Source organism: Diabrotica virgifera, chromosome 6, assembly GCF_917563875.1.
Source record: "Diabrotica virgifera virgifera chromosome 6, PGI_DIABVI_V3a".
Taxonomy (NCBI): Eukaryota; Metazoa; Arthropoda; class Insecta; order Coleoptera; family Chrysomelidae; genus Diabrotica; species Diabrotica virgifera.
Genome location: NC_065448.1, coordinates 43,627,464 through 43,654,282, shown reverse-complemented (window position 1 = coordinate 43,654,282; position 26,819 = coordinate 43,627,464). Strand labels below are relative to the sequence as shown.

General features: G+C 33.9%; 1 protein-coding gene across 2 annotated transcripts; it reads right to left on the bottom strand.

The window, feature by feature from the left end:
- LOC126885935 (zinc finger protein 227-like) lies at nt 1–26,819 on the bottom strand. Of its 2 annotated transcripts, XM_050652758.1 has the most exons (3): nt 26,493–26,616; nt 9,686–9,735; nt 1–2,764 (listed from the first exon to the last, which is right to left on the bottom strand). In XM_050652758.1, the coding sequence occupies exon 3, from the start codon at nt 2,739–2,741 to the stop codon at nt 1,434–1,436; it is 1,308 nt and encodes a 435-aa protein (XP_050508715.1). In that variant the 5' UTR covers nt 2,742–2,764; nt 9,686–9,735; nt 26,493–26,616; the 3' UTR covers nt 1–1,433. The 2 variants fall into 2 exon arrangements, with proteins under 2 accessions (XP_050508715.1, XP_050508714.1); XM_050652757.1 differs by lacking the exon at nt 9,686–9,735 and having other exon boundaries at nt 26,493–26,819.

The window sequence follows — 26,819 nt, the reverse complement described above, 5'->3', positions numbered from 1 at the left end:
GTATTTCTATTTTTTATTTAAATGTAAGTTTGTAAACATAATAATAAAGTCAATCGTATAACAATTAGTGTCTAAAAATAAATAAGAAATTTCGTAGTAAAATAAACATTACACTAATGTCTGTCCCACCTTGACTTTCCAGTACACGAACATACGGCAATACAATCCTTATGGGAGTTTTTAGCGCGGCGATGCCGATTTTCTTCAAAAGAATTTTCAATCGAACATTACCAAGGTACTAAAAATGTAGGTCCCTAAAAATGTTAAATTAAAACTAACCCGTTACAGGCAAGTAAAACAATATTTTTCATTAATTATCTACTTAGATGGGAAATAAGCCACAATTAAATTGAAAAAAATAATTTTATTAACGTTACGACGCCCAAATCGGGTGTCGTTGTCAAAATACAAAATACTACTAAATTAAACAAAAATGTTGTTGCTTAGTAAAAAAATTCTTCTAATAATTTATTTAATCTGACTCATTTATATCCGCAATTCAGACACGTATGATACATTTGAAAGTAGAAGACTTTAAAATGATATTGCCAATATGTATGAGTTGCGTTCCTGGGACGACTTTCCTAAAGATAGTTCATTCGATTACATGTAATCTATCCGAGAAACTTAAAACAATAGGAAATAAATTCAACATTTCAACAACATTCAAAACAACAAACACTTTGAGATATATTCTATCTAAAACTAAACCTAACAATGAACAAGAAAGAACAAAGAATTGTATTTATAAAATACCTTGTGAATGCGAACAATTTTATATAGGTGAAACATCAAGACCATTAAACGTTAGAATAAGTGAATATCTTTCATATTCACTTTAAAATTGAAATCTTAAAAAATTTTAAATTTAAAATTGAAATTAAAAACATTAATTAGAAAAAATATTAGTTGGTCAAAGCTGTGGTATATATTTTTACCTTAAATATACTTACGTTCTAAAAACTGAATTTAAGTTTTTTAATATTCCGTAATATGTAATTAAAAATTAATCTGTTAATCTTAGCGCCATGTACACGATAATTGTGAAAGTATCCGAAGTAAGAAATTAATATTTCATCAATAGAACGTCAAAATGATTAGCAAAATCTTAAAAAAATCGATTACAATTTAATTACTTTTTTGCGTTGTAAATAATATGCCATAACAATTAAATAATAAATTTAAAAATTACCGGTGAAAGTTGCATTAGTAATCCGCTAGTAGCGACACCAGCGAAGCTCAGAGCGTGTAGAAAAAGTATGTTTGCTTAAAACCTCTTTCTGATAAAATTTGGCATCACTGTTGGTCATAAGAACCGGTGCTGTAAAGTCAAGGTGGGACACACTATAGTAAGGTTTTTCTCTGTTGTGTATCATCAAATAATGTCCTTTCAAACTATCAGTTTTAAAACACTGCTTAAAAAAATCACACTTCTAAGAGTTTTCTCTAGCGTGCACTTTCAAATGACTTTTCAAATTACCTGTTCGACTAAACTGCTTAAAACAAATTTCACACTTGTAAGGTTTTTCTCCAGTATGGATTCTTAAATGTATTTTTAAATAACCGTGTTGAGTAAACTGCTTACAACAAATTTCACACTTGTAAGGTTTTTCTCCAGTGTGAACCACCAAATGTTTTTTTATAGTACCTCTTTCACTAAACTGCTTTAAACAAATTTCACACTTGTAAGGTTTTTCTTCAGTGTGTACTCTCAAATGTGTTTTTAGAATAGACGCTTGACTAAACTGCTTAAAACAAATTTCACACTTATGAGGTTTTTCTCCAGTGTGCACTCTCAAATGTATTTTCAAAGTAGTTGCATCGCCACACTGCTTAAAACAAATTTCACACTTGTAAGATGTTTCTTCATTGTGCATTGTTATATTATGTCGTTTCAAATGATGACTTGTACTAAACCTCTTCAAACAAATTTTACACTTATGAGGTTTTTCTCCAGTGTGCATTCTCAAATGAGCTCTCAAAGAACTTGCCGCAGTGAACTTATTAAAACAAATTTCACACTTAAAAGGTTTTTCTCCAGAGTGTATTCTCAAATGTGTTTTTAAATTATTTGCCACAGTAAACTGATTAAAACAAATTTCACACTTATAAGGTTTTTCTCCAGTGTGCACATTCAAATGTTTTTTCAAATTACTCGCTCGACTAAAATGCTTGAAACAAATTTCACACTTGTATGGTTTTTCTCCGGCGTGTATTGCTATATGTCTTTTCACATAATGACCTGTACTAAACCTCTTCAAACAAATTTTACACTGATGAGGTTTTTCTTGCTTTTCTCCAGTATGCAATCTCAAATGTCTTTTCAAATTACATGCCTGAGTAAATCGCTTAAAACAAATTTCACACTTATGAGGTTTTTCTCCAGTGTGCATTCTCAAATGATTTTTCAAAACACTTGAATCAGTGAACTGATTAAAACAAATTTCACACTTATGAGGTTTTTCCCCAGTGTGCACTCTCAAATGTTTTTTTAAATTAAATGCCTGAGCAAACCGCTTGAAACAAATTTTACACTTATAAGGTTTTTCTCCATTGTGCACTCTCATATGTCCTTCCAATTTATGTGGTGTAGAAAACTGTTTGAAACAAAAATCACATTTGTAAGGTCGCGGTCGAATCTGAACTTTTTTATTTTGATTTATAGTTTTTTCCTCAGCGTGCCGACTGGTACAGTGTTCTTTACGCGATGAACGTTCACCAAATGTTTCCACAATTTTCATTTTGTTCTCCTCTTGAGTAACACCTAAAATACAAACCAACTATAAACAATCACTACAAGAGAAAAACGAATACAGACATAAAATAACAAACAAAGTTAAACAATCAAATTAGTCGAAGCAACAAAGCACTGAAACTCTGAAAAAAAAACGACAAGACGGATCTTAATAATTCTTTTTGCATTCAATTTGTGAATGCGCCAGGAAACTTTGTGACCCCCAGCCATGAGATAATATTGAAAAACTGCATACAAAAAATGCATTCTTAAAGTGCATCTCAAACAGACAATAAAAAAAATTCAGAACTCGTCAATTATCGCCGGAAATGAGTTCAATTTTGTTACTCGTGAGTTTTTGGGGTCGCTGAAAACGAATATGACGTCGTAAGTGATCTCTGGAGTACCTGGTGCTAAGGGTACCTACTATTTACCTCGTCTTGTGGAGTTTTCGCCAAATTCATTTAAAAATTGTTACTCGGGAGTTTTTGGGGTCGCTAACGACGAATATGACATCGGAAGTAATCTCCGGAGTACCTGGTGCCCAGGGTACCCACTGTTTACCTCGTCTTGTGGAGTTTCGGCAAACAATTTATTAAAAAATTAATCAAAAATCATTACCCGGGGGTTTTTAGAGTCGCTAACGACGAATATGACATCGGAAGTGACCTCCGGAATATCTGATGCCCAGGGTATAGTATTTTTACTACAAAAGCGATATTACGTAGGTCAAAATTTTTGACGTAAGAGAACTGTCAAAACATTAGAATGTGACTCTTCATTATTGCCATGTTTATTATAAACATGGCAATAATGAAAAGTCATATTCTAATGTTTTGACAGTTCTCTTACGTCAAAAATTTTGACCTACGTAATATCGCTTTTGTAGTAAAAATACTTACATGTTATAAACATGGCAATAATGAAAAGTCATATTCTAATGTTTTGACAGTTCTCTTACGTCAAAAATTTTGACCTACGTAATATCGCTTTTGTAGTAAAAATACTTAGTCCAGAGAAATAAGATTTTTCTCGTGACACATCCCCCTCCAGGCCGAAACCAAATTTTTTGAGTAGTATGGACATCTATATTAATAACCTTTATGTTTCCTGCAGCCGATTTTGATGATATACATAGTTATAAACAAATGAAGATAAAAAACGGTAACTTTTCGCTTTTTTCGTCTATAACCAAAAAGTTAGGCATTTTAAACAAATTTGAGAGTAAGAAACTCATAAATCGTCTAAAAAATTTCAATATGGTGTTCGCTGAATATGTCTATCCTTATTGGTTGCTTAGAAAATTGCAAAATAAATCATAAATTTTGAGTTTTTATAAATATTCATAACTTATGTAAAAATTAACTTAGAACCTTCTTATTACACGAATTGCTGAGGCTTGTGGTTCTTAAATTATATTTTAAATTTCAAAGCAATTAGTCAAATAGTTTAAAAGTCATTTAATTTGTTTATCCCAAATTCATTTTTTTGCAACACTATAAGTCAGAAAATTATGATGTTACAATAAGACTTCTGACAGTTTATGGAAGAAGAACATTTATACTATTGACTTAATTTAAAAAAAATGACAAAAAGTAATTTTAAACAGTGTAAAATTATTTTGCAAAAACACGTCGATTTTCTGCTTACTTATAAACAATTAGAATAACTTTTTAACCGTTACCCGTAAAAAAATTATTTTTTCATATTTGGACAGACAGAATTTTTATACACGTTTAGAAAGAAAATCAATTGTCCTAGGACAATTAGGGACGAAGTTAGCCCCCCTTTTTTTAATTCACATGTTTTTGTAAAATAATTTTGCACTATTTAAAATTATTTTTTGTCATTTTTTTTAATTAAATTAATAGTATAAATCTTCTTCTTTCATAAATTATCCAAAGTATTACTTTAACTTCATCATTTTCTGACTTATAGCCTTATAGCCCTGACTTATAGCCTCTGCAAAAAAAATTAATTTGGGATAAACAAATTAAATACCTTTTAAACTATTTGACCAATTACTTTGAAATTTAGGGTATGATTATAGCACCAGATGTCTCAGCATTCCGTGTAATAAGAACGTTCTAAGTTAATTTTTACATAAGTTATAAATATTTAAAAAAACTCAAAATTTATGATTTATTTTGTAATTTTCTAAGCAACCAATAAGTATAGACATATTCAGCGAACGCCATATTAAAGTTTTTTATACGATTTATGAGCTTCTCACTCTTAAATTTGTTTAAAATACTTAACTTTTTGGTAATAGACGAAAAAAGCGAATATTTAACGTTTTTTGATCTTCATTTGTTTATAACTATGTATATCATTAAAATCGGCTGCAGGAAACATATAGGTTATTATTATAGATGTCCATACTACTCAAAAAATTTGGTTTCGGCTTGGAGGGGGTTGTGCCACCAACATGATATTTTTTTCCCTTATTTCTCTGAACTTACTATACCTACTGTTTACCTCGTCTTGTGGAGTTATCGGCAAAAAATTTATTAAAAAATTTGTCAAATTTCATTACTTTGGGGGTTTTTGGGGTCTCTGGCGACGCATATGACATCAGAAGTGATCTCCTGAGTACCTGGTGCCCAAGGTACCTACTGTTTATCTCGTGACTAATGATTTTTGACTAATTTTTTAACGAATTTGCCGAAAACTCCAGAAAACGAGGTAAAGAGTAGGTACTCTGGGTACCAGGTACTCCGTAGATCACTTCCGATGTCATATTCGTTGTCAGCGACCCAAAAACCCCCCGAGTAATGATTTTTGAATAATCTTTTAATTAATTTGCCGAAAACTTCACAAGACGAGGTAAACAGTAGGTACCTTGGCCACCAGGTACTCCGGAGATCACTTACGATGTCATATTCGTCGTTAGCGACCCCAAAACCCCACGAGTAATGATTTTTGACTAATTTTTTAATGAATTTGCCGAAAACACGAATCGAATGCAAAAAGAATTATTAAGATCCTTCTTGTCGTTTTTTTTTTCGAGGTAAGGCCGATTTTAGTGCTTTATTGCTTCGCCTAAATGCCAGGAAGCAAAGGTCTACTACGTTTATATTGTTCCTCCATAAATTGGAGGGCAAAATGTTACAATAGACCCATATAACTTTAAAAGAGTGGAGAGTTTTAAATACCTCGGAGCAACAATCACTGCAGATAATGATATCACGGAAGAGGTTAATGTTAAAGAGGTTAACTAACAAAAAAATGAAGTTTTTTTTTAAAATGTTTTTTATTTTTATGGCATGGCCTTTATGTCATTCAGCCAGTCACAACATAAGTATTAGTGTCATGTCATTGATTATAAATATTCCTCTAGATAGCTCACCTCTTGGTAACCGAAAGACGTATCAACAACTAGATGGCGCTACTCGAAAACCGTATCGAGATTTCTCATTCTCTCTCCGACTTGCGAGGAGGTAGGAGTAGTGTCAGGGCCGAACTTACCCTATAGGTGTATTATCTGTGACAAGTGTTGTGACAAGTTATAGCAAAATTTAAAAAAATGACTCAGATTTTAGATAAAATGGCCTCTGTAACGCATAAGTGTGTTTACGCGGGATGTTTTGAAAGAAACGATGGAACAAATAATAATATATCTTTCTTTAAATTTCCCCTGAAAGACGTATCCATTCTTTCACGGTTTTTGGTCTAAATTTTAAAGAACCGCTTGGATTGACATGAAATTTGGCATACTTATAGCTTACATGTCAAAGAGAAAAAGTGATATTGTGCCGATGTGTGCTTTTTCCCTGGGGGTGACTTTCACCCCCTCTTTTGGGTGAAAAAATATATGTCCAAAATAAGTCCGGAAATGGGTAAACTGACTAATTTTAAGTAACTTTTGTTCTATAGAGCTTTATTATTCTATTAGTTCTATTAGAGAATTATGACAGGTGATAAATAGCAGTCTGATTTTTGCATGAGAGTTTAATCTCTGTTCGGAGAGTTTAAGTCTGTTCTGTCGGACAAAATAAATGTGCCGTTTTCGTGGTCTGACCGTTCCAAATTTTTAAGCTGTTCCACAATTAAAACTGCCCCTGTTCCAGTGTTCCCATATATCAAAGTTTGTCCGACTAGACACCCTTAAGCTATTAACAAATTTTCAGCTTGCTATTAATCAACTATTTTTTCATACGCGGGATCCAGACCTATTACTTTACCGGCTTCTTTTCTAGCTCTATATCGTTCTCTAGCCTTCCGTTTTTCTTCTTCATGCAATGCCGGATTATTTTTTTATTTTTTCTCTTAACTTACGCATCGCATTTTTTGATCTTTCCCTAAGAACAGTCTACTTTTTTTCATTGTTTTTCGCCGACTTTGCCATTTCTACAAACTGTCAGTACTATATTATTAAAAAAATCTATGTTTATTTAAAAAAAAATAAGTTTTAAGCAATGATTTAAGCAAAAAAATAATAATATTTTGTAACAATTTAATCAAACCTCATTTATGTTAACTCTGTCTCACTTTCGTTAACACATAAATTAACGCAAGTGAGATTAACGAAAGTGAGGTTTTATGTTAAACTTCCCGCCAAATCCATGATAAATTGTTTGGATGGTGACGCCTTTTTAAGAATAACTACTTTGCTTAATTTCCTTGCATATACAGTTTACAAACATTACTAATTAAAACATTTTCACAAAATATACTTATTAACAAAAGTGAAACATTATGCTTACCGTTTGTGGGTCTAACTCCGTTTTTCTATTAATATTTGTTAAATTTCACAGAACAACCTACCTCTCTCAAGGCTTTTATTCAACTAAAGAAGACTTGTCCAAACACTTAATGTCACACTATCAGCGCCATCTAACTGAATTTAATGTGAAATAATAATTCTATTAACGAAAGTGAGAATGAATGATGAGGACACCTATAAAAATCTGATTTTAAACTATAAAATAAAGTATTTCTTATAGAGGATGATAAAACTAAGAAATAATGTCAGCTATTTTATCATTCTCTGTAATTATTTATTTTACATAATATGTTAAAATGCCGTTTTTTTTTTGTTTCAAAGCTTATATTAGCAAGGTGGGGACATTAACGAAAGTGAGAATTGACTCCTTTAATTTCAAAAAAATATAGGATTGGTTTTATTTGTGGAATTTAAATAATCATAGGAAGTTAAGTTCTAATGCACTTTATTTGAGTGTAATATTATGCTAATTATTTTTTCTTGTTAAACCTTATTTTTGCTTAAAGGACATCAAAATGTACATTTTGAAAGCAATGACCCCTAAAAGACTAATTTCCCCAGTGAAAAATTAAAACTATGTTGCGGTCTTTTTAAAATGGTGTCATTTGAAAATATTTCGTTGGGATCGGCTTTTAAAATAGATATTTTTATTTTCCTCGTTAAAATCTATGCACGGGACCCCCTTGGTCGGGGGCCCCGGGGCTCTGCCCCGGTTGCCCCAATGGTAGTTACGGCCCTGGCTACTGTTTGCTCTTAAGAGTCGTATCAGTTTTTTAGGAACCAGCTATACCTCGTTATAAGCGAAACCTCGTAATATCCGTGTTCGTTATAGAGAGAGTCCACTGCAGTTGGAATTATTTATTTGAATTGTTATATTGCGTATTTAAAATAACAGACGCTATTATTACTACAACTACAGCCCTTTTGTGCAACAACCTTTGCATGCAATAAGATGGCTGCAACATTATAGGAATGGTACTACCGCTCATTCCAGCAACCACTTTATGAAGTAACAGCAGAAATTTGTTCCGAAAAAAATGTGACATCAAAAGTTATTGTTTTTGTAAAATTATTGCTTCTTAGCAAAAGTTCCCTACATAAATCTAAAGCACCTGCTTTATTAGATGATTTAAAAGACAAAATGAGTAGTAGATTTCAAAATATAAAAGATAATGTACATAGTTTTTGCAGAGTGTACTAACGAGCGATCCACAATTATTTTCATCAAAGCTATCCAAGCAAAAAATTACGTATTTCTTGTTTTAATAGCAAATTTATTAAGCAAATCATAAGTTATTTACATTTAAGTTTCACACTCCGTCAATGTCAGACTAAATTTTAAATTACTTAGGTACCTATTAATAAAATATAAATGACATTTCGTCTGTCATTCTAATATGTACCTCGTAACCCACAAAAATTGGAAAATGCTTTTTTTGCCTTGTATAATATAAAGCTAAACTCACATGTTCAAAAAATCTTGTAAGCCATACTTCATTACTTATTTATTAAATGGGTGTCTAATAGCTCGTATTCTCAATGCTGAGAGTTGACTAGCAATAGTTTTTCTTGTCTCCTGAACAATCATGATTTTGGGGTTACGAGGTATTAGAAAAACATAGACAATTTGATAGTGAATTTAATTATTATAATAAAATAAATAAGATGTTTAAAAATACAATTTGAGTATATTCTGAAAGCAATACTTTATTAATCGCTTTAAAAAAGTTTGTATGAGTATACGGCCTCCCCTTTAACGGGAGTATTTAATAATAAATATAATATACTCTTCCATCTATTGTTGACGATTCAAAATACTTTACTATCCTTCATCAGTAATTAAATTTTTCGCAAAATTGAAAAAAAATATTGGTTACTTTATTAAAACAATAATTAACTGAATTGGTTACTTTATTCATCTGAATAAAGGGTGGGTACAACGGCCTCCTTTATTCAGATGAACTTGCCCAAGTTTCTTATATGTATTTTGACCCGTAGAACATGAATTTTTTGGGTAACAGTTGATCCGGATGTCGAGAAGATTGTTATAAACAAAGAACTTGAGGAATTACATAACAGTGATTTTTCGCAAAACAAAACATTTTTTTGTATTTTTTGGGTCATTCTAAGCAAAAAAAGTTCATAAGTTTTTTTGTAGGATGCATAGTTTTCGAGATAAACGTGGTTGAACTTTCAAAAAATCTAAAAATTGCAATTCTGCTTACCTCATTTGAAAGGTCAAGTCAAATTCTATCGGTCTTGATTATTTGCATTGCTAAAAATTAATTTTTTTATTGTTAAACAAAACTATACATAGTGCTTGAGTGATGTTTTCAATGCATTTCTCATTTAAAATCGAATGAGTAGGCGCGCTTACAAACAGGCAATCTCTACGTAGCATTCATGCATTGGGCATAGTGATGTAAGAAGAGAATATTCTCAAGAGAATATTCTCGAGAACGAGAATATTCTCGAGAATATTCTTGGCTAGAAAATTCTCGGCGAGAATTTTCTATATTTACAAAAACTGAAATAAAAATAAAAACTAGATATGGGTCAAATTATTATACTTTAAAATAGATGTATGTATATTGTTTTTGCCAATTCAACTAGTATATTTTGTTGCATCACAAACATTATTGTTCTTGAAGCTCAAACACCCACTTGACGCTCCGCTCATGAAATGCTTTTTCGCCGTGGAATCACGCGATTTTAGACAAAATCCCCAAAAATCGAAGTAGCTGGGGCTGGGGAATCCCATGAACCACTAGCTAGGGTGTTTACAGTGTCAGTATTTATTGTTTTGGTGCTATATTAACCTTATTAACGTGCAAATATTTAGAATAGACAGAATGGTGTTCATTTAAGCAGAGAGGAACAAGTTGAGATAACTGAGTTTATAGATAATTTTAGCAACTTTAAAATATGGTGATGACTCGGCTGAAATAATGGCAGATTTGGCACTTTATTGATCTAAGACGGAATTTTTTTGAAAAACCATACTTTGTAAAATCAATAGAAAAACTAGACCCAATCAAGTCATATGATGAACAGGTACATGTTTTGGAACAAAATTAACCAAAATAGCAGTTGATATATTAAATATGCCTTCATCCAGTGCAGCAACTAAAAAAAGTTTCAGTAATTATGGTTTTATCCACTCCTCTAAAAGAAACCGGCTTACTGCTGAACAGGCTGGTAAGGAAACTTTTATTGCTCACAATTTACAATTGCTAGATGTAGACCAAGCCATGACTGAGCTGGCGTCTCTTGAAAAACAAAATCCCACAACTTCTCATCAGTACATTGAAATGCAGAATGTAGATGACCAGGATGAGCTAATGATAGAAACAGATTCTGAATCTGAGGCTAATCTTTTTCAGATTAGATCACCACATCCATTATTTGCTGCTAAAAAAATTTCATTTTTTTATCAAATAAAATTTGTGTTTTCTCTTGTTTTTGTATTTTTTTTATATATAAAGAACACTGTTGTTTTGTCTCATATAATTTCATGATTCTTAACCCCTTTGTGCCGGATCGTCATTCGGCAAGTCGGCTCCTATATATGGATTCGAGCGCTTACCGGGCGGCTTCGCGCAGTCGGTTAAAATACAGTATCACACTACAACTAATTAACGTTAACTATTTTTATTAAATTTATTATTCTACATAGTAAGTATGTGAGTTAAATTAAATTTTATCCATAAAATGCCATTTTAAACAAAAATTATTAAAAAAGATAAATAAGATAATTCGGATGGAATTTCCCAGATTATTTTGTGCTTAATATCGCCCCAGTCTCCTAATCTGGGAAATTCCATCCGAATTATCTTGCAAGGGATAGTAAGGTAAGTTGTAAACAGCAGCACAGTGACTTCACCTTCCACACAATCCCATCAGTCAAACATCCAAACAACCTTATCACTTTATCACCAATCAAATTAACTAAATATAATCTCCTTCTGGACATCACCCACTTTTGGGCGTGGTTTCCCCACTTTTAGAGTTGAATAAGGTAATTCGGACGGAACCAAAATACCTGAAATATGATTCAGATGGTGGCCCGCCGTATGTGGCGAACGAAAACTCATGATGCACCTGTGTGCATCACCGTACTGAGCGGACAGTCAAGCATGATGCACACGGATGCATCACCGTACCGAAGGGGTTAATACCCCATTTCATCTTTAACAATATCCCTAAGCGCGTCATAGGGTTCATTCTCAGAAAATTCTCCAAATCGAGAATATTCTTGGGAATATTCTCGAGAATATTCTCCGATTTTTCATTCTCGAGAATTTTCCAACACTAATTGGGCACGGGAAACACTATTTGTTTATAGCTTTGTTCGACAATAAAAAAATTAATTTTTAGCAATGGAAATAATCAAAACCGGTAAAATTTTACTTGAACTTTCAAATGCGGTAAGTAGAATTACTATTTTATTTTTTAATCAAAAGTTATTCAAGATCAAAAGTTATTCAATTTTTTGATTTTTTGAACGTTCCACCGCGTTTATCTCGAAAACTATGAATCTTATGAAATAACTTGGTAAGAATATTTTTTGTTTAGAATGACCCAAAAGATAGATACAAAAAAAATGTTTTTTTTTACAAGCCCAATTCAGAAAATATTATTACAAAAAAAATATTACAAAGACAAAAGCAAAAACATAAACAGTGTCAACACAAAGAACAATTGTTACAATATCAATTGGATAACAAAGCTAATAAGTTAAAGGAAAAAAAAGAACATTACGATATGAAAAACAAAGTTTAAGACGGTTTAAGCTTAAAAATTTTTTTTTCTCTGATTCTGGCCTTGGTTTAGAACTAGAACCTTTAGCCACGTAATTGTATAACTTATCACTAAGTCAGGTGTAATGTGTAGTGTGTGTGTTGAGTAAGTGTCTTGTTACTTTGCAAAGTCGACGTCATTGTCTTTGCAAAGAGACGGTAATTGTATCCGAACGTCTGTGGTCCCTCCGGTGAGTACCGATCCCACAAGGACAGAAACTATTTTCAAGCTTAAAAATTGCTGATAGAAATTATACCATTAACAATGTATGCTCAACAAATGGTTATTAAATCTATCCAAGGAATTGCAGAATATATTTAAGTCATTTAGAGAATTCGCAAGTCTAAGTATTCGTGGTAAAAAATTGTTGTAAGTATAGTTATATATAGAAGCTTACGTGAAAAGTTTGGGTTTGTCTTGTTGACCTAGTACGTACAAAAAGACTAATTTTTGACAGAAGATCGGGACAGCTACTATTACCATTAATAATGTTGAATAAGATTGTCAGATCTTTTCTTTTTCTACGGGTTTCTAATGAAGTAATATTCAATAATAATTCACGATCTGTGTAGCTACGATATATATGTTGTATAAAAGCTACGTATCTGAGAAAGGTATGCTGAACTCTATCAAGTTTATTTTTATGAACTAGATAATATGGAGACCGCACAGGAACAAAAATCCTAACGAGTGAGCAATATAAAATTTTCATTGAATTTATATCTGTGAAATCACGAGATGTTCTTTTAATAAAACCAAGCATTTTCATAGACTTTTGGGCAACGGTACTAATGTGGTGTTTAAAACTGAGGGAAGAGTCTAATATTATGCCTAGGTCTCTAATTTGTGTGCATGATTGCAATGCTTGATCGTTAATAGTATAGTCACAGTATATAGAGGTTCCACAGTAAAATCACTCCTCTGTCGGCGCTTTGATCTCAAGAAGTAATACCGGCAGTACTCAATTGGTAATTCACCAGTGGTGGATACGGGTTTTCCCTGTTAAAAGCCGTACGTTTCTATGCCACTAGCAATGCGAGAGTGGGGCAAAAGTGACTGCCAACATTGCGCGGTCGCCATGCGCGACTACATTTACTTCCAATTTTTTGGAGAGTGGTTCTACTGTCCCTCTTTATACTGTGGTATAGTCATGTGTTAGCAAATGGTGATTCCTACAGAAACGCATAATATAACACTTACCAACATTTAATTCCATGCCATTAAGAGGGCACCACTGGGATAATTTATTAATATCTGATTGTAGTCCAAGAGTGTCATCATGAGATCTTATTATTGTAAAGCACTTAAGGTCATCAGCGAAAAGGAGAGCTTTTGTATGGGAAAAACAAGTGGTAATATCATTAATGAATAGATTAAATAGTAGCGGTGAACGTTTGGGAACACCAGAAGTTACAGGAAAAATGTTGGAATAACAGTGATTTACTCTAACCATTTGAGTTCTGTTTTCTAAATATCTACATAACCACCTAAAAACCAGACCATCAATAGCAAAGAATGTAATTTATGTAATAGAAGATCATGGTTTATCTTATCAATGGCTTTAGAGAAGTCAGTGTACACTGAATCAACCTGTAAGCCCTCCTCCAGGGCTTCAGATAGGTAGTCAGTATAAGAAGTAGACTTAGCTCAGCAGATTTACAGGAAGAAAACCCAAACTGTGAGTTAGTAATAACACTAGAGCAGTCGTAAGTAAGAAATTCAGTTATAATTCTTTCAAATACTTTATGGATAGTGCTTAGAATAGATATGGGGCGATAGTTCTTAATATCAGATTTAACACCTGATTTATAAATCGCTGGTTACCTATGATTAATGTGATTCCTAATACATTTCCAGTGAAAATAATAACTCTTTGATAAGTGTTGCCGATACAATTTTTTTTGTTTATGCGTGTCCGCGAAGATTATAACTCCCAAAATATTTATAACGAAAATATTTAGTTCATAATAGATGCCGACGAAAACAATTATTTCCCTTTTTGTTTCTGTTTCTGCCGACGAAAACAATTATTTCTGAGAACTTTTTAGTAATTATAATTTTCGTGGACCCACGAACAGAAATGATGTTTTTTGCTGATACTCTTCAATAAATAAATTTTTTCGTTAACATTTTATTAGGGATTATAATTTTCACAATCATATAATCAAAAATAATATTTTTCGCGGCGTTCATTGAAAGTTCTATTCTTAACGGCATTTTTCGGAGTTATACTTTTCGTAGGCGGCAGCGAAATAGGAGTTACATAAGATTGTTTCCAGAAGTCGGGGAATTCACCAGAATCGAGAGAGGCATTGAAAATATGATAAAATTGTCTAGACAGTATAAAACTGCATACTTTTAGAAGAAAATTCTAAGTTTGTCTAAGTTTAAAATTCAAGTTCTTTGTTTATAACAATCTTATCAACAACTGTTACCCAAAAAATTCGTGTTCTACGGGTCAAAATACATAAAAAAAACTTAAGTATGTCCATCCGAATAAAGGAGGTAGTTGCAGGGACGCGCCAAGTAACTTCGGCGCCGTCGTGCAAAATATTGATAAGCGCCTTAATCAAAATTGCCAGAAATATCAATCACTCCTTCACATTTCAACGTGGAAAACTATGAAATTTTTTCTACGTCTACCCAGATTTTTTTTTGAAGGAAATAATAAGTACACAGTACTGTTATAAAATATTGGTACTATCCTATCCTCTGCCATTCTACTAATGTGTTCGTTCCACTCCTGTTTCCGTTTTGTCACCCATCCATTTTATGTCTTCTACATTGCACGATCTTCTTATGTTTTCGCTTCTCTCACTATCCAACAGACTTTTGCCTGATATTCGTCGAAGTATTTTCATCTCTGTTGTTTCTAGTAGTGTAGTAGTTGTTAAAAATAATTGTTTAAAACTATATTGCACAATAAAACAGAACAGAATAAAAACTATGTTAAAGTTATACATCATTACTTAAAATTATTAAAAAAGATTGAAGGTCAAAAAATGAAACATATTTATATTGCGATTTTTTAAACAAATGTACTTATGATGAAAACCAACGGATATTTCTTATAGAAATTGAACTTTTCTTGCTTTACTTTTGACAAATTCAGTAATTAGATTTTCATTATTCATGTCCTTTAAAAACTCAGATTCTGTAGAAATAATAGTAAGATTTTCTAGCCGTTCCTGACCCATTCTAAATCTTAAGTAATTGAAGCGTTTATTTGAAACACAACACTTGTCCAAAAATGAAAATTTTGGAAAATCAAGTAAAACTGCCCAGCTTTAATTTATTTCAAATCTTACTTTTATTAAGACATTTATTGGAAGGAATGTGGATATCAAAATAATTGTACAAACTTACCAAAATATATTCGAAAATAGAGAGGTATTGTGTTGTACATATAGTTTTTGTTATGCTGAACTATTTCTAATACAAAAGAAACAAACATCACAATATTACTATCAAAGAATGCCACACAACTGATAAATTTAAGGATAAGATCATTCACACTTACAACTACCGTTGACTAGGATGGGACAAGTGTTGTTTTTACAAAAAAACGCATGGACATCTGTTGTTTTTCTAAAACTATCAAAATTGTCTATGCGATGTGAACCAAATGTGTGAACTGGAGAAATAAACTATTATTCTATAAGAACAATACATAAAGTCGAATTTTCGAAAAATGGACATGTGTTGTTTTTCAAATAAACGCTTAGCTAGAACGGCTGAAGCTACATAAATCGGTACCTATAGTTAATAATATACGTAACGAAATGGTAATGTTTGGAAATGAGTGGACTAAGTTATTTTTTGCAATGTTTTTTTTTGCTTAAAAAAATATTTAGTTTTGAATTGGATATTTATTTAACTTTGCCGAGTCAAAGGGCGCCTTTAACACCTTGGTGCCGTCGTGCGCCGCACGACCTTGCCCATATGGACGGCGCGTCCCTGGGTAGTTGTACCCCTCCTGGCGACAGGACTATTTATAGCTTCAATAATAATTTTCTATACTAAAACTTGGAAAGTTATAGTTGATGTAAACTGACAAGTCGTATATCTGAATGTCACAGTTAACCTAAACTGAATTATATCTGTCCTTCAAGAGCCCACTGTGGTGACAATAATTTTGGATCACAAGTTTAAAAATCAAGGTTATAAAAATTTTGATGATCATGAGTGAGAAGGCATTACAAGAGCATTTTGAAATAAACTTGTGGTTGTATGATTGCCGGATGTCATTAACACTCTCACAGCCAATAATATTTTAAATTATTTCGTTGTGCACCAAAACTATACCAGCATTCTAAGTTAAATGCTGCAAGTATTCATTAATGTTACTGAAATTGGTCGATGTTGGGTAAGGCTAAAAGGGACAACATAATTAGGGAAAGAGAAGGGGATACTGCAGCCTAATGCCCAATAGGAAACTTGCACATTTTTTTTATTACATATTAATGTTCAGTTTTGTCTAAAAATGAGATTTCCAAAATTTCACGCTTCAAAAACTCATAATAACTTAGAAGTACAAATTTAAAGTCTTCTGTATTTTAAAATAGTTCGAATGACCCGTGACGTCACACAGTTTTACTAGATTGTTAGGTTCATGGATATAATTTAGGTATATTCTTCTTCTCCTTCTTTAGTTTGTTGGCCTCCACCTACTTGGGTATTTGGCCAGTTCATCGTAGCGGAATAAAGGGAAAATATTTATATTCTAATGACATTTACCGTATGTCATTTTAATAATATATACCAGTTTGTTGAGATTGGAGTTTGATACAGTTTTTGAAGGAAATGAAAGAAGGTTTACTATGGAGAATAGAACAATATTGTAAAAGTACAAGTTTTCTATGAATAGTTCAAACGATCAAAAACACTTGTAACATCACATAACTGTATTTTCTACTGACGTTTATGTCTAATTTAAAATTATATACAATACTGTTTACTTTGTTTTTGCGGAATGTAAACATATAACCCGATGGCGTCACGACCCGTTTTGGGCTGGATGGTATAATTTTAATTTTTAATCGTCTTTAGGGGCCAAACGAAAGACAAACAAAACTTTTTTTTCTTTGATACATGTTTTAAATTATGTTCTGTTGTGATTTATAACATTTTTTTCGAATTTAAAATTTTATGCAAGTTCCCTATTTATCTTAAAACAGGATGTGGATGGGACGTATTGTAGAACAATAGACGGTACACATCCCTCGTGTCACCCCTTTTCATTGTATGATAAACTAGTCAATGCTTTTTATATCAGTAGCACGATCAAAGAGCAATCTGACACAAAAAAAAATAAAGGAAGGATGAAAATTTAGGAATAGGTAGTTGAAATTGCCTATTATTATATAAGAATAAGTTTACAATTCTACATCCCCTCCATTTTACAAAAATGGAGGGCAATGACCCCCTCTTAAAAGTAAAAAAATACATTCAACATAAGACCGGAATTGGATAAAATGACTAAGTCTACACAACTTTTGTTCTATAGAGTTTTTTCACTAAGTCAATACTTTTCCGAGTTACAGTAGAGCGTCGATTATCCGAACTTCGATCAACTGAACGACCGGTTATCTGAACTCCCGACTCCCGAGCCCCGCACTCGAGTACTGAGCAAGCGCGCTTTTTTTTTTTTTTTTTTATTGTTAGATCGAACCGGGTGGCCATGGGGCCCGTACTGCAGCCTGAGTAGGCTTATTGCACACCGTTCAGTCTCGGGTTAACCATCATTGGGTTTTTGTCCCCAATGGGTTCGGGATTACTTAACTTGAAGTTAAGTCGTCTGTTACCTATAAGAGGTCCATTCTCCCAGCTAGCAGGACAAGACCCTTTATTAGGTTCTTTACCTGACTTCTGACACTTAGGTTCGAGTTTTCGACCCCGTATTGCAGTCGCCATCGGGTTTGGGCTGGACAGTCAAATATGACATGTGAGGCAGTTTCATCTGCCTCCCCACATCTCCTGCAAACAGGGTCTCCGTGAAAGATCCCCATGTTGTGCAGGTGTTTTCTTAGGGTGCAGTGTCCGGTTAGTAAGCCAGTTACCGCCCTAAGTTTTTTCCTTCCGAGTCGTAGGGCCTCGTCTGTTAGCGAGGGGTTTGGCCGCCCCATCATTAACTTGCTGTGCCGCTGTCCCGAAATATCGTTCCAGTGTCGGGTGTGCTGCGCAAGGATCCATTTAGCAACAGCTCCTTTGACAGCCGATTTGGTCACCCCTAGGCCAGGCTCAGGCCCAGTAAGGGGGACAGCCGAGCCCTCTCTCGCAAGTGAGTCGGCTCTTTCGTTTCCTTCAACCCCCGTATGTCCCGGCACCCACCCGAGTTCCACTCGGTTTCGGTAGGCCAGGGTTTCCAGGTGTTGTCGGCATTCCAGCACAAGCTTAGAGTTAATTCTCCAGCTGGCAATGGCCTTAAGTGCTGCCTGACTGTCCGAGAGAATACGTATGGTCCTATTCTCAAGGCCCATTCGAATATTCTCTACGACGCAAGTCGTGATAGCAGCCACCTCCGCCTGGAATATAGTGGTGTACTGCCCAAGAGGCATAGATATGCACACCTCGGGTTCTACACCATACACTCCAGCTCCAGAGCGCCCGCCCATCACTGAACCGTCCGTGAACCATGTTAGCTCACTCTGCGGTCTTTTATCCCCCTCCACCGGGGGTTTTAACCCCAGCTTGAAGGGAGGATCAAATTTGTGAGTGACCGGACTCCAGTCACTCACCATATCCAGGATGGGGTCACGAATGTGCCCCACAATCCTGGTGTGCCCGTATGACCTTTGCCTCCAGACACCATTTAACTGCAGCCTGTAGGCCCCTAGCCTCGCCTCGGCCATCACCAGAAGGTGCAGGGGAGGGAGTCCCATGAGTACCTCCATGGCTGCCGTCGGGGTACTTTTCATTACCCCGGTAACACAAAGTAGTGCTAGCCTCTGAACTTTCCCAAGTTCTTTGGCTGCACAACTTTGGTTCATTTTTGTCCACCACACAGCACTAGCATATGTGAGGGAGGGCCTCACTATAGCAGTATAAATCCACTTAGTGATTCCCGGGCTTAAGCCCCAAGTTTTGCCAATTGCCCTACGAGCAATCATGAGGGTTTTCTTGCCCTTGGCAACGGTCGCTGCTAGTTGCGCATTCCAGGTTAGCTTGGTGTCAAGCATAAGGCCCAGGTAGCGCACCTCTGTAGCCAGATTGAGTTGCACACCCATGAGTTTGGGGGGCGTGAGGCCCTCCAATTTCCTCCTGTGTGTGAACGGTATAGTAACCGTTTTTGAGGGGTTAACACTTAAGCTGACCCTCTCGCACCAGCTTTCTACCACTTTTATAGCCCGGAGCGTTAGCTCCGAAACTACGTGTGGAATCTTCCCCCGGATTAAAATACAGATATCATCTGCATAACCCTGGGTGTAGAATCCCAAGTTATTCAGTTCTACCAGAAGTTCGTCTACCACTAGGTTCCATAGAAGCGGGGATATTACTCCCCCCTGCGCTGTTCCCCTTGTAGCAGTGACCCTCATGGTTTCCCCAAATAGTGAAGCCTGTGCCTGTCGGCCATGCAGTGTGGAGCTAATCCACCTGCGACAGGTTTCATCTATGCCATGCCTCTCCGCCGCCTTAAGCATGGCATCATACGTGGTGTTGTTAAACGCTCCCTCGATATCGAGGAAGGTACCAAGCGCCACTTCTTTGTGTTCAATCGTCTCCTCTATCCTAGACACCAAATGGTGCAAGGCTGAGTCGCACGATCTGCCCACCCGGTAAGCATGTTGATTGCAGTGCAGTGGCCTTTCTTTGAGAAAGGTTTGCCGCACATGCATCCCCATCAATTTCTCTAGTGCTTTTAAAATAAAGGACGAGAGAGTAATAGGTCTATATGCCTTGGGGTCTAGAGGATTCTTGCCCGGCTTAGGTATAAAGACCACCCTGGCCAGTTTCCAGTCACGCGGGACATACCCAAATGCCACGCTCGCCCGGAAAATCCTGCACATATAGGTACCTGCTCGGTACCTATAGTTAATAATATACGTAACGAAATGGTAATGTTTGGAAATGAGTGGACTAAGTTATTTTTTGCAATGTTTTTTTTTGCTTAAAAAAATATTTAGTTTTGAATTGGATATTTATTTAACTTTGCCGAGTCAAAGGGCGCCTTTAACACCTTGGTGCCGTCGTGCGCCGCACGACCTTGCCCATATGGACGGCGCGTCCCTGGGTAGTTGTACCCCTCCTGGCGACAGGACTATTTATAGCTTCAATAATAATTTTCTATACTAAAACTTGGAAAGTTATAGTTGATGTAAACTGACAAGTCGTATATCTGAATGTCACAGTTAACCTAAACTGAATTATATCTGTCCTTCAAGAGCCCACTGTGGTGACAATAATTTTGGATCACAAGTTTAAAAATCAAGGTTATAAAAATTTTGATGATCATGAGTGAGAAGGCATTACAAGAGCATTTTGAAATAAACTTGTGGTTGTATGATTGCCGGATGTCATTAACACTCTCACAGCCAATAATATTTTAAATTATTTCGTTGTGCACCAAAACTATACCAGCATTCTAAGTTAAATGCTGCAAGTATTCATTAATGTTACTGAAATTGGTCGATGTTGGGTAAGGCTAAAAGGGACAACATAATTAGGGAAAGAGAAGGGGATACTGCAGCCTAATGCCCAATAGGAAACTTGCACATTTTTTTTATTACATATTAATGTTCAGTTTTGTCTAAAAATGAGATTTCCAAAATTTCACGCTTCAAAAACTCATAATAACTTAGAAGTACAAATTTAAAGTCTTCTGTATTTTAAAATAGTTCGAATGACCCGTGACGTCACACAGTTTTACTAGATTGTTAGGTTCATGGATATAATTTAGGTATATTCTTCTTCTCCTTCTTTAGTTTGTTGGCCTCCACCTACTTGGGTATTTGGCCAGTTCATCGTAGCGGAATAAAGGGAAAATATTTATATTCTAATGACATTTACCGTATGTCATTTTAATAATATATACCAGTTTGTTGAGATTGGAGTTTGATACAGTTTTTGAAGGAAATGAAAGAAGGTTTACTATGGAGAATAGAACAATATTGTAAAAGTACAAGTTTTCTATGAATAGTTCAAACGATCAAAAACACTTGTAACATCACATAACTGTATTTTCTACTGACGTTTATGTCTAATTTAAAATTATATACAATACTGTTTACTTTGTTTTTGCGGAATGTAAACATATAACCCGATGGCGTCACGACCCGTTTTGGGCTGGATGGTATAATTTTAATTTTTAATCGTCTTTAGGGGCCAAACGAAAGACAAACAAAACTTTTTTTTCTTTGATACATGTTTTAAATTATGTTCTGTTGTGATTTATAACATTTTTTTCGAATTTAAAATTTTATGCAAGTTCCCTATTTATCTTAAAACAGGATGTGGATGGGACGTATTGTAGAACAATAGACGGTACACATCCCTCGTGTCACCCCTTTTCATTGTATGATAAACTAGTCAATGCTTTTTATATCAGTAGCACGATCAAAGAGCAATCTGACACAAAAAAAAATAAAGGAAGGATGAAAATTTAGGAATAGGTAGTTGAAATTGCCTATTATTATATAAGAATAAGTTTACAATTCTACATCCCCTCCATTTTACAAAAATGGAGGGCAATGACCCCCTCTTAAAAGTAAAAAAATACATTCAACATAAGACCGGAATTGGATAAAATGACTAAGTCTACACAACTTTTGTTCTATAGAGTTTTTTCACTAAGTCAATACTTTTCCGAGTTACAGTAGAGCGTCGATTATCCGAACTTCGATCAACTGAACGACCGGTTATCTGAACTCCCGACTCCCGAGCCCCGCACTCGAGTACTGAGCAAGCGCGCTTAAAATATCTTCAATTTTCTTCAATTGTGTATCCAAAAATATGTTGTTGCAAAGACTGCACTTTTTTGTTTAATTGCTATTTGTCATTATCAAGGTATAAACAAATATACAGTTATATAAATATGGTTTTTTTCACTTGTGGATAAATATGTATGACAATCTCAATATAGTTCGATTATCCGAACAAATCGGTTTTTCGAACACCCATGACCCCCAATTAGTTCGGATAATCGACGCTCTACTGTATTTGCGAGTGAATATGTTCATGTTTAACAAAATAAAACATGTTTTTGAACGGTTTTTCGGAGATAACTCAAAAAGTAAGTATTTAGGCAAAAAAATATTCTTACCAAAAATATAGCTCATAAAAAATTGAAAAAAATGGTGTATACATGAGGTCTTTAGACCCAGTAGAAGCAGAGTTGCAGCTAAGGAAAAGTAGGTTCTTCTTCGTCAAATTCCAAATCGAATATTTCAATGTGAAATAACCCAAACACTTTTCAGGGAAAATTCATTTTAACTTTTTTGTTTATTTATTTTTGATTTTTAAACAAACCTGTAACATTAAAAGTAAGTGAGTTAGGCTCAAAATACTGTTGTTCCCTCTTATTTTTTGGTAAAAAAATCACGAAAATCACCCCCTAATTAGCATCACAAATAAAATTTATCATTACCACTTTTTGAAAAAGATGTAGTTAAAATGGCTTGAGCGAGTAACTAATCAGGAGTTTAGGCAAATTTGAAACAGCCCTAGCATAACCAATTTTTGTCTAACAAGAAAACAAAAAATCAAAAATATTCAGAAAAGCAAAAGGTACATTTTATTACTCTTTGAGATTTTTGGTATTACTAATAATTTTTAAGTTAATTCCATAAACAATTCCGATTTTTTCAAAGTAAAAGAAAATGTTTTATTTTAAACCCCATTTTTTTCAAAACTGAGCACTTTAAACCAATGAAACTTATAGATATTATAAATAATACATAAATAAAGTAACTTGTGAAGCGGTAACGATTAATTTTATTTGAGAAGCTAATTAGGGGGTGATTTTCGCCATTTCTTTAACAAAACATAAAAGGGACCAACAATATTTTGAGCGTAACTCAGTTACTTTTAATATTAGAAGTTTTTTTTTAAAACAAAAGTAAACCTTTTTTAAACACTTTAAAAAAGTTGGAATGAATTTTCCCAGGAAAGTGCTCCGTTTTTTGGTTATTTCACATTGAAATATCCGATTTGGAATTTGACGAAGAAGAACCTACTTTTCATTAGCTGCAACTCTGCTTCTACTGTGTCTGCAGACCTCACGCATACACCATTTTTTTCAATTTTTTATAAGCTATATTTTTACTATATATTTATACAAAATTTTTTTTTGCTAAAATACTTACTTTTTGAGTTATCTCTGAAAAACCGTAAAAAAACATGTTCTTTTTTTTTGTTAAAAATGAACATATTCACTAGCAAATAACTCGAAAAGTATTGACTTTGTAAAAAAACTCTATAGAACAAAAGTTGCTTAGAATTGGTCATTATATCCAATTCCGGACTTATTTTAAACGTATTTTTTTTTCACCTCCGAGAAAAATTTTTTCACCCCGTATTTTCCAATTTTTGTAAAATGGAGGGGATGTAGAATTGTAAACTTTTTCTTATACAATAATAGACAATTTCAACTATCTATTCCCAAATTTTCATCCTTCCTTTTTTTTTTTTGTAGGTTTTCGTAAAAGTTTGTGTTCTTTGATCGGGCTACCAGATGATTCATCAAAGAGCCCCATAAGACAGCTGTGTCATGCATGTTCCCGTCCAAAAATCCAGCTTTAAAGAGATTGGCAAAGAAAGACCAATGTTTTGGTTACATCAGATATGGAACTATGCGAGACGAATGATACAGCTGTTCAGAGGCATGCGGTCCATGGAAACGGGGGAAGCATCTCTTCCCTATTATACTTCAATATAACAAAATATATTACATATTAACTAATATTTAATTATCAAAAATTTTTCCCTAATCCCAATAATCTACATGTTATTAATGTTGTTCTGAAGCTATTTCCTTGTGGCATTTTTATAACTAAGTATTTTCGATGGGAAATAAGCCACAATTTTACCAAAAATGACTTTATTAACGTTTTGACGCCCAAGTCGGGTGTCGTTGTCAAAATACAAAATAATACTAAATAAACAAAAATGTTGTTGCTTAGTAAAAAATTCTTCTAATAATTTATTTAATCTGACTCATTTATATCGGCAATTCAGGCATGTATTATACATTTTAAAGTAGAAGACTTTAAAATGATATTGCCAAGATTGATGAGTTGCATTCCTGGGATGACTTTACTAAATTAGAATGAACTATATTTTAGTAAAGTCGTCCCAGGAACGCAACTCATCAATATTGGCAATATCCTTTTAAAGTCTTCTACTTTAAAATGTATAATACATGCCTGAATTGCCGATATAAATGAGTCAGATTAAATAAATTATTAGAAGAATTTTTTACTAAGCAACAACATTTTTGTTTATTTAGTATTATTTTGTATTTTGACAACTACACACAACTTTGGCGTTGAAACGTTAATAAATTCATTTTTGGTAAAATTGTGGCTTATTTCCCATCAAAAATACTTAATTACATATTATTACCTAGGCAATAGGCATTGAAAACTATTAAAAATTAATTGCATAGGAAGGAACCCAATATGCACACAATTCAACTATTAGGCCCACCCCTGACAGAAGCACATCTCAAAATCGCCACTTATCATGCAGTTGTCCCTTTAAAAATTGGTCAGGGTTCAATGACCGCACCCACTAGTCGCACGAATTTTGGTACCTAAAAAGTGGGATGCTCTGATTGTTACTGCTGCGAAGGGGTGCTTAGGTACATACATTCGCTTAAAGAGTATTTCGATTTAAATTTTTTGCAGAGATTTTTCCTTTTACTGATCTTTTATTTGACATTTTACAGATGAAGTCAATTGACATTGCATTTTGTATAAGACAAATTGATGATTTTATTAATATAATTAAAAACGAGAGCAGTTTAAAAATATTTGGGATAACACTGAAAATATGGGGTTTGAACATGAAAGAAAAGAATGAAGATTGATAATATCGGCAACAGAGAGACCTTTTGATAATATTTTACAACAAATAAATTTTCGCTTTCAAAATTTTAACGAATTAAAATTTGTAGAATTATATACTTATATAATCTTAATATTTCTAATTATAATTCATCAAAATTTCCCACAGAGGAATTTATTTTACTACAATTAAATGATGAAAATGTTTTGATATGCCAGCTTTGCATTATAAGTGTTGTTTATGAAACAACTGACATTAGTGATAAAGATATACTCAGAAATCTGGGTATTTCTTTATAACTACTGGTTTAAACAAGTCCCAGTGTCTAAGTTGTGTGGATTACTACTAACTATCCCAGTTACAAGTGCATCAGTTGAACAAAGTTTTTCAGTATTAAAATGCATTATAAGTTTTACAAGAAATTCAACAAGCGAAGACAGACTTTACAAGTCCATTGAAAAAGACTGCATTCAACAATTGAATGGTGGGCTACAACAATGTTGTAAGCAACAGAATTAAAATTATGCAGGAGATGGAAAAAACTTATTGACAAGTCATTTATGACAATACGGATACCAATATTGCGGTACGAAAAACTCGGGGAAGGTAAAATGTTTTTAGCCTGGTTGAAAGATGCTTGCATTGGTCATTGGATATACAATAATATTACATTAAAACCTCACTTTGACCCAATCTGTCGCTTACAACGTTGTTGTAGCCTACCATTCAATTATCAGAAGTTGATAGGGAATAGAGCTCAAGTATAAATAAGTGTCATATTGTTGAAAGTTGTGTGTTGTGGAAAATGACTCAGAATTAAAAAAAATTAAATAGATCTCTTCTTTAGGAAACGAAGCCAGGAGTGAGGATAAGGCCCGAGCAAGCAATACAGATCAATGATAAATCACTAGTTACTAGAAATAGAGTGCCTCGCGCATTGATTGGGGTAGGATATAGTGTGTGACTCCTTGTACCCAGGACGTCTCACATAAGCACTTTGCTGATAGAAAGCCCCTATATATATAATTATAAGTTAAGAGAAAGAGATATAGGAGAAAACCAAAGAGAAGAAGAATATGGAAGGACTATGTGGCAGAGGACTTGAGAAAAAAAAAGGTTTAAATGAAGAAGACATGGTGGGTAGGAGAAGACAGGTAAGGAACAGTGACCCATGAACAGGGAAAAGTTGAGGAAGAAGACTTGTTACTTATCTTGTTAACTTGTACTAACCTTTTTCAGATTTTTGGTTTTCTTCAATTGGCTTCAGTTTACTTATATCTTGGTATATTTCAGTATGTCTAGAAGATTCCTTGAAGTCTACATAGTCATGTGTAGTTTGTGTATTGGATTCCTCCTTAATTTCACATTTAGAGCCATCCAGAAGAGCATCATCTAAGTCATTATATTCTATTTCTACTTTACACGTTTCCTCACTAAATTCTTGTTTTACTTCCATTTTATTTCTATTAAACTTGTTTATTTTATATTTTATTAATGTATTTGACTTGCGTCTAGAGAAAACCAAATACTTTGCTTCGGAGCTTCTAGACAATTGAC